The 12,446-nt window shown below is 50.4% G+C and overlaps 1 protein-coding gene across 1 annotated transcript in view; it reads left to right on the top strand.

The window, feature by feature from the left end:
- Tgfa (transforming growth factor alpha) overlaps positions 1–12,446 on the top strand; it is an 86,385-nt gene that overhangs the window by 27,607 nt on the left and 46,332 nt on the right. The window contains 1 exon segment of the mRNA XM_028762502.1: positions 11,965–12,018. Coding sequence (XP_028618335.1) covers positions 11,965–12,018 — 54 coding nt within the window.

Below are 12,446 nucleotides of genomic sequence, written 5' to 3'. Positions count from 1 at the left end.
CTCCAGGAGCACCCTATACCCTCCAGGAGCACCCTATACCCTCCAGGGCACTCCATAGTCCCAGTCTAATCTCTGGAAGACCATTTGCCAGTCTCTGATGAGGGACTTGTCAGTTCATGTGACTGTCCCTAGGTCTTTCCCCTTCCCATTGACTACTTCAGGCACAGTTGAGGTCTGACTGGCCTGGGGTGAAGTAATTTTCCCCTTTGGAGTCTAGAGTGTCTTAGCTAGAAACTCCAACCACATCCTAAGAGGAGGAAAGCCTCCTCTGCATGCATTATGGAAATTTAGCATCCTCGACTTACCCACTGAATACCAACAGTGGCCTTTGTCATTGGTACAGTAATAAAACCCCTGTGGGGTTGAGATGACCCTGCAAGGGTGTACTGCCAGTGGGATGAAGCCCTGGTAGGAAGGGGAGGGGGCTGCTGGTTAGAGTCTCCTAATGAGAGGCAGCAAGCATACACACACACACACACACACACACACACACACACACACACACCTTCTTCCTTCCAGCCCTGGGTTTTTCTCACCTGTCCTTTCCCTTTTCCTCTGGGTCACTCCTGTCTCTCACTTGGGACCCTGTCAGTCTACAGTGTAAAATGGACCCACCCAGCTGAGGGAGCTCCCTGCAAGCTGGTGACCTTCTAGGCATTGCTTCTTCCTCTCTATGACCATGCTTCCTGACCAGCCACTTATCTATTGTCCCTTCCTCCCAGTTGCCTTCATTCCCAGGCTAATACTGCATTGACATTAACCCTGCCAAGTTACACTTGCATCTGTGTTGGCCTGAGAAACACCTTCCGCAGGGTGGTGCCAGGGTGTCCTGAGTCTTGGGGAGTTGTCACTCACTTGGGAAATGGAGCAGAGTTCAGGGACTGTTTGCACACTCCTGAGGACTTCTAAGCCCCTAGCCAGGTGAGATATCTGCACATGGGCTAGCCACCAAGAAGGGAATATGCCCAGCCGGCATGAGGCTACCGATAGGCTTACTGTGTTGGTCAGTGTCAGGCTCAAAGGATGATTTGAACCACCACAGGCCAGGAAGACTGAGATGTCCCAGTGGACCACACAAATGGGGAAAGGACTCATGCCATCGCTGTGGACCTCACAGACTAGCAATGGCTTCCACATTTGCTGGCAGCAAGTGTACTCTGTCTGTAGCAGCAAGAACAAAAGAACAACTTCACTGTATTACGACAGCAGCCCAAGAGAGTTCCTTCAGTTTTCAATTCAGGTGAAGTCAGATGCTTGGCTTTGGCACAGGAAAGAATTTCTGGATGAGCCAGGATGAAGCAAAGTTGATGTTTCTAAAAGTATTTTAAAATATAGATTTTTAAGTAATACACTTAAGACATACCACAAAACAAAACACATCAAAAAATGAGTGTGTGGGCTTCTCTGAAAGAGAGCCCCCTTCATTGTTTTTACAGTAGTCATCTGTAGGATTTGGGTGGTTTTGAAATTGTTATCTTCAAAGGATGGTGAAGGAACCAGCATGAGGTCACCGGTGGTTCCCGAAGACAAGATCACACTTGATAAAGGAGAAGCCTAGATCACAAGGCTGCGGGAAGGTAGGCTATGGCCAGGAAAATCTAGATCACAAGGCTGCAGGAAGGTAGGCTATCACCAGGAAAAGTCTAGATCACAGGGCTGCGGGAAGGTAGACTTTTGCCGCTGTAAATAAATGTGTCTTTTGCGATTCCCAGAAAACTGAAGAGTAGTAGGCCCTACCCAAAGTCATATGTGTTCAGGCCTTAAGCCTGGCTCGTTGCTCTATTTACTTATGTTATAAACCTTCCCAGTAGATGTTGGCCATTGCGCTGTAATGCTTGCTTCTCACCTGGCCAGAAGCTTCTGACTCTGGAATAAGGGGCTCCTTTCTCCTCGCAGGTCCGTATTATTTCCCCTGTCTTTCTATCCTGCCTCATTCTCTGCCTGTTTCAGGCTCCAAGGCCCTGGGCTTCGTGGTTGGTACTATAGCTTTGGCCACTTGAGGCCCTACCTCGTGTCTGACCCACTCCTCCATGCTCTTCTTCATCCTTCTAGGACCTCTTCCTGAGACACCTTGAGGTCTGAGTCAACGACAGCCAGCTGGCACTGGTTTTTGGAGCACTCATCTTGGTAGAGTGTCTTTGCCATTGCCGAGCTCAGCCCTAGGAAAGCTTGTTGGTGACTCAGCATCTGGGGACTCCAGCCAGCACTGCTACCTTGCAGTTCCAGGAACTCAGATGGGGGTGGCTGGAGAGGCCCCCGAGGAAGAGGAAGCTTGACTCAGGACCCATCCCAGGTCTTTGATAAACTTGACTGAACGGAAGAGATCTAGAGATGGGCTCCCCCCGACAGAGAAGGGCATGGCACAGATCCTGTAGATAGGCCTTGCCAATGGCCTTCCTCGCCCCAGGACATACACACAGTTCTGCATCCTGGCAAGTAACTGATTGAGCCAGAGCTGTGCTGTCAGGCCTGTATGTGGTATGTGTACTCAGCAGGCAAGCCTCAGCAAGCAGCACAGTGAGTTGAGTGGGTAAGGGGTCAGCAAGGACCAAGGGTCTTTGTTGCACGCAATATGTCTCGGCTCACATGTGTCCTTAGGAATGGAATCGTTTCAGTGGGACAGCGTGGGTCTCCTGCAAGCACCTCTCTGACTTTTCTCATTAGCTGCTTTTCACTGTTTAATTTACCTTGGGAGCTTTCCAGCCCATCAGAATGCACCACCTCTTTTTGTAATCGGGTCGACTCCGCTGACCTCGGGTCTGTGATGTCAGTTTTTAGGCATATATTAGTTAGGATCTAAACTCTAAACAGCTCAAAGTACACTGCAAACATTCACTTGACCTTTGACACAGGGGAAGACAATTACTAAGTAGCTTTTATAAATCTGAGACTATGGGGAACAGGGTCTGGGCTGCGAGAGGGAGAGAGAAACTGGGAAGCTCAGATGGTCTGTGTGCGTGAGACAAGTGGGAGCTATCACTGGTCCTGGCACTAATGAGCATCCAGTAGCTCAGGGAAGTCAAAGGCCCTGCCTGCAGGAGTGATGGGCACACGGCAAGAAGTGGGGGCATCTAGCTGGGCTTAGAAAACGGGGTGGAGTATCATGGGGAACAATTGAGCTAGTGTATTTAGGAAACCTGAACCAGGTAGATCCTTTCTTCCTTGGACCTGGGAAGAAAGAATGCGAAGCAGACCTGGCAGGAACTCCTCTGATGCTCTAACTGCTTCCCATCTACAGGTACCTCTTTTTTAAAGAGCCTGAGCGCACCCTAGTCACACTGGCTTCCATGGAGTAGGCTCAGGTCTCCTTGGAGCAGTCCGAGAGAGCCAAGATTAAGAAAATAAAAACTTCCCTGGGGAAGGTCGGGGGTCACTGGGCAGGCCAGTTCCACAGCCCACCCTAGAGGAGAACCTCTGAGTCATGATTTTCTATATCAAGCAAGACAATTTAATACTACCAAGAAACAGATACATCTATTTGAATTTCTACCCAAGGGTAGGTTTTATCTGTGGCTACTCAGCCTACTCATTCAACAGGCCAGCTTCATGCGTCCAACCCAATGTTTTGGGCTTGAGCAAAGGGTCAGAGAGACAGGCACAGACAGATGGATATGGCACAGTGGGATGGGCTGACAGAGGCAGGAGCACTCTGGCTCCACTGGGGCAGGCCAATCACCTCACTCCACCTTGAGCTCTTCAGAGACCATTTCTAATGTTCGGTGTGGTGGTTTTTAAGAACTGGAAGGGTGGCTTACAGGAAGAGGACTGTGTGGGCTGAGAGTGATGAGCCTTTGTCCCCCACCTCTCTGACACCTATTCGGCCACAGTAATAGACACTCAGTCACTACTTGAATGAATGAATGAATGAATGAATGAATGGTAAGAATTCAAGTATGTTCTGTGCCCCCGAAATCTGAATAAGAAAGTAAACCCAGAGCTGCAGGAGAGGCGTCTAAGCAGAGAATTCTGGGTTTCTGGGACCCCCCCCCTCAGGTTACCCATCATCACCTCCAGCTCTCTTCCCAATAGGGAGACCTCTTAGAGTAACTCAGTCAAACCAAAGTGGGTACCATACATTAGGCCAAGTATGGGGATAGTGGATACAGGAAACAACACACTCCTGGGACAGACGGATAAGTGGGACAAATCTCAAGGTAGAGTAGAAGGGGGAGCTGAAAAGGACATGATCGTTTCCCATAGGTGAGCTGGCCTTGGGGTGTCAGATATGATCTTCACGGGGAGTGAGGTGCCCAGATGTGAGAGAACACTTTAGAGCCCTGCCCATGCGCATACACAAGTCACGTGCATTTCCGAGCACAGTGTGATGTTTTAAAGTATGCCAAGGCTGTGATCAGGGTGATTAGCAATCCTTTGCCCTAAACAGCTATTGATAGGTACAGTCAAGTGTGGTGGGGCAAGCCTGAGATCCAGCACTAGGGAGATGGAGGCAGGACCAGGAATCCAAGGTCATCCTTGACTACTTAGTATATTGAAGGTCAGCCTGGGCTTCATTAATTGAACCCTATCTCTAAAACAAAATAAATGGGAAGAAATGCTCACTCAGTGCCTGTCAGGTTTCTCACAAACCCCCTAATTCCTGTGTTACAATGACTTTGTCCAGGAGATGGGTTCTGTGACCTTTTACAATGAAGGAAAATAGGCCCCTGCTAGTTACACAGAAGTCAGAGTAGTAAGGACCCCAAGCAGCTGAGTGATGGCCTCAGATGCCTGGCTGCAGCTGAGGTAGGCAGTGGGAACCTAAGCACTAGAGAGAGGCTGCAGGGGAATGTGGGTGCAGTACCTCTGGGGCCTGGTGGCTGTGTGTGTGTCTGTGTGCGCGTCTGTGTGCGCGTGCGCGTGCGCGTGTGCATGCGCGTGTATTTGGAGATTGAGGGGAGGGGAAGCATTGTTTCTTTGGGAGAGGCTGGCTTCAAATTCACAATGTAGCAGAGGATGACCTTGAAGAAAGATGACCCTCCTCCTTCAGTCACCTACAGAGACCACAGTCCAGTACCACCATGCCTGACTTTTCAGGCTATGCGTTTTAAATTTTGCTCAGGACTCCAGCCTAGGTTGTGAATTGGGAAAAGACCTGGGACAGAGTGCTGGATCCTTCACTCTCTCTTCCAAGTCAGCCAGTGCAAAGGCTGGAAGGCCTCTGAAGAACCGGTTTGGCAACTGCTGTACTTCCCTGAGAGGCACTGAGGCCTAGACTGGGGAGGCCTGGGATCCAGGGATGGATGAAGTGTCCCTGTGGGGGCTGGCTGTGTAGGAGGGCTTGGCTTGGATTGCAAAGTAGAGGGAGGGGCTGACCTGGTCTTCGGCCCTGCCCGAAACAGGAGGAGGTGAAACAGGAGGAGGTGGAGGAGGCCGTGAGTTTATTTTTGACCTTGTGACTTGGGGAGCAGGCCCTGTTGGAGGGTGAGGCTGGAGATGGTGTGTGGGGCGGAAGTCAGTCAAGCATCTGGGATGGTCTTGGTGACTTTGGCAGCTGGTACTGTCTGCCTCTGCCTCAGTGGGATAGTTGGGGACACTGCTACTGCCCCAAGTGTCTTCAATATTTAGAGGGGAGATCACAGATCTCAGATTTCTTGCTTTTTTTTTCCCTTCATTTAAAAAAGATTTATTTTAATTTTTAAGTGTGTGTGTATCTGTGTGTCTGTGTGTCTGTGTGTGTCTGTGTGTCTGTGTGTGTCTGTGTGTGTCTGGGTGTCTGTGTGTCTGTGTGTCTGTGTGTGTCTGTGTGTGTCTGTGTGTCTGTGTGTGTCTGTGTATACACCTGAGCTCAAGTACCAAGGTGCCGCTAGATCCCCCGGAGTTACAGGAGATTGTGAGCCACATGATGCGAGTGCTGGGACCCAAACTCAGTGCCTGTGACAGCCGCACCTGCTCTAACCGCTATGCCATCTCCAGACCCACATCCTTTCCCCCTCCCTTTTTCCTTCTCTCCCTCCTGACGCCTTACATCTTCCTCCCAGTCTGACTCTCTTTTTCTTGCCATGTAGACGTTTGTTCGGTGTTTGATTCATTGGCATAAGTAGACAGTAATGTGTTTTAAAATCCTAAAAGCAAAGTCAGTGTCCTGGCATACCAGTGGGCTTCAGCGATGTGACCCTGGATCCGAGTGGTCCCTCTGTTGCAGTCCCCTCTAGGAGTCCTGAGGGAGAATAAGGTGGGCAACTGTTGCTACTCTCCTGGATTCCGGGGAGTTCTGGGGCATGAAGAAGCAACATCGGGGTAACCAGGTCTTGGCTGCCAGGACCAGTGGGCATACAGTGCTCTAAGGAAGCGACGTGCCCATTTCACTTCACCTTTGCCATAGTCCTCTAAGGAGATCCTATGCTTGTTTGACAGAGGGATTTCAAAGATTAGCACACTTAGAGTGTGTCAAAGCTTCCCAGTTACTGGCTGATACAGGCACGAACTCAGGTCTGTGGCAAAGTCAAGGCATACCCAAATCAGAATTCAGAAGCGGCAGAAGCTGGGAGGCTAACCCCTTTGCCTCTTTTCCACTTCTCTGTCCCTGAGAGTCTCTCCTAGACCTAGAAGGATGTGGAAAATTCCTTTGAGCTTTCAAGTGATGCTGGAGGATAGGCTGAGACCCACTGACATACAGTCACCAGAAGACATTGCCTTAGACTTGCCCATATGAAATTAGCTGCTTAAGGGACCCCAGAGGTTGGTAGGACAGGCAGCTGAGGGACCCATGCTCATGGATTGTGACTTCCAGATAGACTAGTAAACCATCGAGTCTGTACTGAGGATATAGAAGGAGGAAGTACCCTGATTTGATATCTCATTCAGGGCCTGATAGCTTATATTATTCCATGCAAAAACTGGAAGATAAAATTTTCATAACAGTACCCCTGGCTGAGTCTATGTGCAGGCAGTTACTATTGCCTGACCCCTAATTCCAGGCAGAGGACTTACTCAGAAAGGGTCAAAACAAGGTCGATTGTCCCCAGCTAGCTGGCCTAGAAGGTGGACAGCCCTCTGTCCTCAGAGCTTCCTGTAATTTGGAGACTTGGCCAGTCTCAACCAGCTTGGCCACCTAAAGACAGAGTCCTAGCTTGGACAAAAGAAACTAGACCATGCACAGTGTCACATGCTTCTAATTCTAGCTCTCAGGAAGCTGAGACAGGAGGATTGCTATGAATTCAAGACCTGCCTGAACTACCTGGCAGAAGAGGAGGAGGAGGAAGAGGGAAAGACAGGAGAGGGCGAGGAGGTAGACTCTTAAAGAAAACACAGCCCTAGACTAACCTAAGCTCTGGGCTTCTGTCTGCCTGGATTCCCCCATTCTACTGAGCATGCCTTGCCTTAGCCAAAAGGGAAAGAGGGGATTTGGCTTTGGAGGGGGGTGGTTTTGGTTTTTTCTTTTGAGACAAGGACTCAAGTAGCAGATCTGTCCTCAAACTCCCTATGCAGCTGAGGATAGCCTTGAACCGATGATAACCTCATCTCTACTTCCTGAGTTTGGGGTTATAGACAGCACTACCACACCTAGTTTTACATGGTGCTTGGCCTGGAGTCTACAGCCTGGTGTTATGTTGGCACCTTCTTACTTCCAAACTAGAAGCATTCCAGAAGTTGTATATCTCTATTCTGAAAACCTGCGGTCCAAAGCCTGAAAGGTTTTAAGTGCCCACGTGAGGCTTCAAGGGGAAAATTCTACATCTGACTTCCTGGAGTGGGTCACAGTCACCAAGCCGGCACCCTAAAGTTACTGAACCAAATGACACTGAGTCTATTCATAAGACATACATATGAAACAAATTAATTTTCTATTTGTGACTTTGTCCAGTACTCAAGATATCTCAACATCTACATACAAATATTCTAAAAAAAAAAATCCAAAAATTTAAAAAACTGACTGGGCTGGGAAGATTGTATGATCACTAAAGTGGTTGCCCTGCACGTGTGGGAAGCTGAGTTCGATCCCCAGAACCCATGGGAAAAAGCCAGCTCCAATGACATGCATTTGAAATCCCAGCATAGAGAGGCAGAGACAGGCAGATTCCTGGGGCTCCCAGAGTTCCAGGCCAGGCAAATGTCCACTGTCCCTACAAACTAACAAGGGGCTGGAAAGATGACTCAGCGGTTAAGAGCACTTAGTTGCTCTTCCAGAGGACCCAGATTCCATTCCTAAGACCCACATGGCAGCTCACAACTGTCCATAACTCCAGTTCCACGCTGTATCAGGACCCACCTCCTGACACAGCACTGGCCTTTGCCAGTAAATTCCCCACCAAATTCTCTTCCTGGATGTCAAGGTCCCTCCTGTGATTTGGAGGACTGTTCTGAAGATAGGGCGGTTATGGAAAGAGCCCTCTGTCCCATGAGGCCATCTGTTCAAGTGACTCATTCTTGGGTCTCTTGTCTTTCCAAACACCTTGCCTCGCTGTCCCCAGAGTTCTCTCTGTCCTGTTTGGCCAGTTCCCCTAAGGCTCCTCTGCAGCTTTGCCTGACTTCCTCAAGGAGCTGGTGCACAGCACCTCTGGGTGCAGGGCCACATGCAAACTGACACCTCTTCCCAGGAGAGACAGGGAGGCTCTTCTCCACTCAGGAATTTGTAAGACAAGATGCTTACTGGACTCTGTTGGCAGGGCCTAGGATCTGGGTCACCCATTCACAAGAATTCTTATACCCCTGGGAGCCTGAGTGACCTTGTGCTAAGCTACAGAGCCCCACAGGGCGGCTATTCACATCTCCTGTGCCTCCTCCTCTGTTCCTCAAATGAGATAGAGAGGAAGAAAAACAGACCAGCAACCCCTCCCCCAGGTGTTCACAGATCCTTCTGTTCTACTCTAGCCTAGCTCCTGCCCACCCCAACCCTATGCTATTCTTGAACTGAGAGCATCTGCACTCAAAGGTGCCTGCTTGGATCATGATCCACCTACCCATTTTTCTTTGACCCTAGAACCTCGCCCAACCTTGCCCTTCCCTCTGAAGCCAAGCATAGAGGTCCAAACACAGGAGCAACTTGCTAGGAGCTCTTGCTAGGCTCCCACTGAGCCATTCAGCCTAGGAGCAAACACAGGCTACAGTAGAGGCTAGGGTAGACACATTCACCTCTGCTGGGGCAGCCAGGAGCCTGAAGACGCCCCTCTCAGGACTGGGGACTACAGCTGAGTATCCCCAGAAGAGGTGATTGCCAAATGATGGGCAGTGAGGATAGAGGGTCCTGTCCTAGGCTGAAGGAACAGCTTGGGTCCCTGTCCAGATCTGTCAATCTCAGTCAGGTGTGGGGCTGAAGTGTAGATGCCCCTGCTCTAGGACCCAGGGGAACAGGAGTGCCCAGCCTCTCAAAATGGCGTTTCCTACAAGTCCATCATGGATAGGCTTGTGGGTGGCTCCACTTCTGCAACCCCACAAGGCATGGGTTAGCCTTGTTTCTATCAATAGTTTCGGAGTGGCAAACAACAGTATTACAAGTGTGTTGAGTTCACCTTGCCTTGAGGCCTGGGTCCCAGTGCATGTTGGGAGCAGAGACCAGGCTTCCCTAAAGATGCACTTCTGTTGTGTGTGGCTTTTCTGTCAACACTACTCGCTGGCCTCCTTTCCTTTTTGAAGTCTGCAGTTGGGATTTCCCCACTTTGTAGCTACTTAGACAGACATGAGAATGAGACCCTGGCAGGACTGCCTTGAAAGGATGCTTGTCCTCAAGGGAGGAGAGCTGGCTGGGTGGCCCTACAGCCTGCCTTCCCAACCTCAGGATCAGTGCCAGGTGGCTTTGACACTCAGCCTAGAGGGACTAATGGCTCCTTCCTGCTGCTGAGTCTAAGCCTAGACTGTATCTTTCTGAGCTCTGGTGGTGACAGCCAGCTCTGTGGTGGCCCCTTGGCTTCTCAGATCCTTGTGTCTGCCAAGGCCACATGTTCCTAGAAGGCCTTCAGACACCAGGCCACATGCAGGGGCTGCTGGATCCCCAGCACATACGGATGGAGCAGCCTTCATGCCTGGCTTATAGGGAAACTGAGGACAAGGAGAAAAATCTAAGAGGTGAGGTTGGAGCCTCTGGAAGACCTCTAGATCTGTGGGTTCAGCCAGGATGGTCATACTGGGTAGAAACACACCTGTTGATATGTCAGACCAGCCAGGGCACAGTTACTTAACAGTGTCTTGTACATTGCAAGTGGGCAGACTCAAGTCTCAACTTAGCATAGGAGCTTGGGCAGATTTCTGAAAGTTTCCAAGCCTCTGTTGCCTGGGCATCCCCAAGGACAGGGGCGCTGGGAAGAACCTACAGGGTCATGGACAGACAAGGCAAGAGTGCAGGAACCTATGCAGGTTGCAGAATGGAGGAACCCCACCTGAGAAGAGAGGCTGGATCTCATTCTGCCTGGGCCAAGGCCCATAGAAGCTAGAGTGGAACTAGGGCATCATGGGAACTGAGAAGGAAGCTGTTATTGTCACCTTTCTAGAATCATAAATAAAAGCAAAGTGTTGTTTGTTCCTCGGAGGAACATGTGTTTTCTGTGGCCATTAATTAATTCCTGAAATGCCTCCATGAGTTTGGCAATTGGCAGCTGACAGGTGAGAAAGAGGCAGAGGGATGAAGGAGTTCTGAGCCAGGCAAGGGACTGGCCCAGCACGCACGCAATCTCCTGTCTTTGCTCCAGAAGCTGCAGGGCCAGACTTGGTGCTGGGTTTGTGCAATGTGCCCTGACAGATTGTGTTCAGGCAGGGAGGTGGCTTCAGGATCCCTCAGTGGTTTGGGGACAGTTGCTGACAGGCTGGTCATACTCCCTGTCCTGAGGTATGCCAGGCACCTCCATGTCAGCTTTGACTGATTATGGGTCACTGGCTGACTCCAGCCCACAGTGTCAGGGCGTGACTGTTCCACAGCTCAGAAGGAGCAACCCCCAACTTTTTCTGGCTCTGGCAGGAACAGAACACTGGGTATATGAGTGGCAGATGTCCCTTTGAAATGTGTCTGGGGAATCCTATGAACATGTGGGCTGTAGGAAGGAAAACGCTTCCTCTGAGAAACAGGAGCCCACTGTTGCACCCTCAGAGGTCACGCAGTAGAGGGGTAGACAATACCTATCTTGATTTCTGCAGTGGCTTAGGGAATCTGCCTTCTAGAATGGTCTGAATGAGGCCCAGACTCCTCTGCAGGGCTGCCTGAGGCATATCTCTGCCTTCAAGACTCATGAGAGCTTCCTTTTTATGAGAACTTACTGCTCTGTTTCCAGAAACTTCCACCACGGTAATATGAGGACACACATGGGTTGCTTGTTGGCAGAGGTGGCTTTATGGGTCATGGAGAGGCTCTGTGTGTGGGTTTGACACTGTGCTGTCTTGGAGTCCTCATGACTAGATTAGAGTCTGTCTCATGAGGGAAGCCAACAGGAGCCTTAGAAGCCTAGTGCCATCACATGGCTTCCACTCATGGGTCATTGTTCCTACCATGCTCTGCACCTAATGGGGCCTGGAGATGCCTGAACACACTCCATGACCCCTCAGGAAAGAGTGTGGTGACAATTCTCACCATCTGTCCTCAGCCAAGCTCCTCATATGTCTGTTTGTGATGTTGAAATTCTCTGCGGTCCCCATCCTCCTTGGCTAGGGACAGTCAGTCTCAGGGAAGCAAAGACGCCGTACTAGACCCCAGCTATGTCTCAGCACATTGCTTCAACTAGAGGGAAGTCTAACTACTGTACAGGGGCCCCTGTGTAAGTATGGGGGTGCTGTGCCTAGCCCATACCCTCACACGCAAAAGACAGCAACAGCATATCCAGCGAAGGGAAAACTCCACGACTTGTGGAGAGAGACTACAGGCAGAGGAAGACATGGACAGTTCCCTCTGCTCCCTTCCATGAGCATAGCTCCCCTGGTCTTGGCACAAGGGCCTCTGCTTTCCTTTGCCTCTCAAAGATGGTAGTCAGACACAACTATTGGCCCCTTCATAAGGAAGTCCATTTCTGAGGAGACTTACCATCCTCTCTGCTTCCCCCACAGGTATCCTGTTAACTGTGTGCCAGGCTCTGGAGAACAGCACGTCCCCCCTGAGTGGTGAGTCTATCCTCCCTGGGTGTGGATGGGGTGTGGGACCTACCGCTCATCTGGAGAGCTCCCTCCCTGGGACACTTCCCTGACCTTGAACCCCATCTGTCTCCTCTGAGCAAGCAGAGGAGGGCTGACAGGAAGGCCTTCATGGTCCAAGGAGGCTGTGTATGCTTCCCTCAGGGGCCACCTATTCACAGAGCCCTTCACCTGTTTAGACACCCAGTATAAGCAGGTAAAATGGGCACTGCAGGAAGAGCTTGAAGCTGGCCTTACTTACCAGCTTGTGTGATGGTTAGATCTCTGAAGCCTCTTCTGGATTCTGCCCAGTGACACCTTTGTTTAGGTTTATTTCTTTGTTTAGATTTAGTTACATTCCTGCCTCTGCCCCTCTCTCTCTCTCTCTCTCTCTCTCTCTCTCTCTCTCTCTCTCTCTC

Source organism: Grammomys surdaster, unplaced genomic scaffold (assembly GCF_004785775.1).
Source record: "Grammomys surdaster isolate TR1022 unplaced genomic scaffold, NIH_TR_1.0 133, whole genome shotgun sequence".
Taxonomy (NCBI): Eukaryota; Metazoa; Chordata; class Mammalia; order Rodentia; family Muridae; genus Grammomys; species Grammomys surdaster.
Note: the sequence above shows the minus strand (reverse complement) of the source record. Positions and strands in the feature narration are given on the sequence as shown.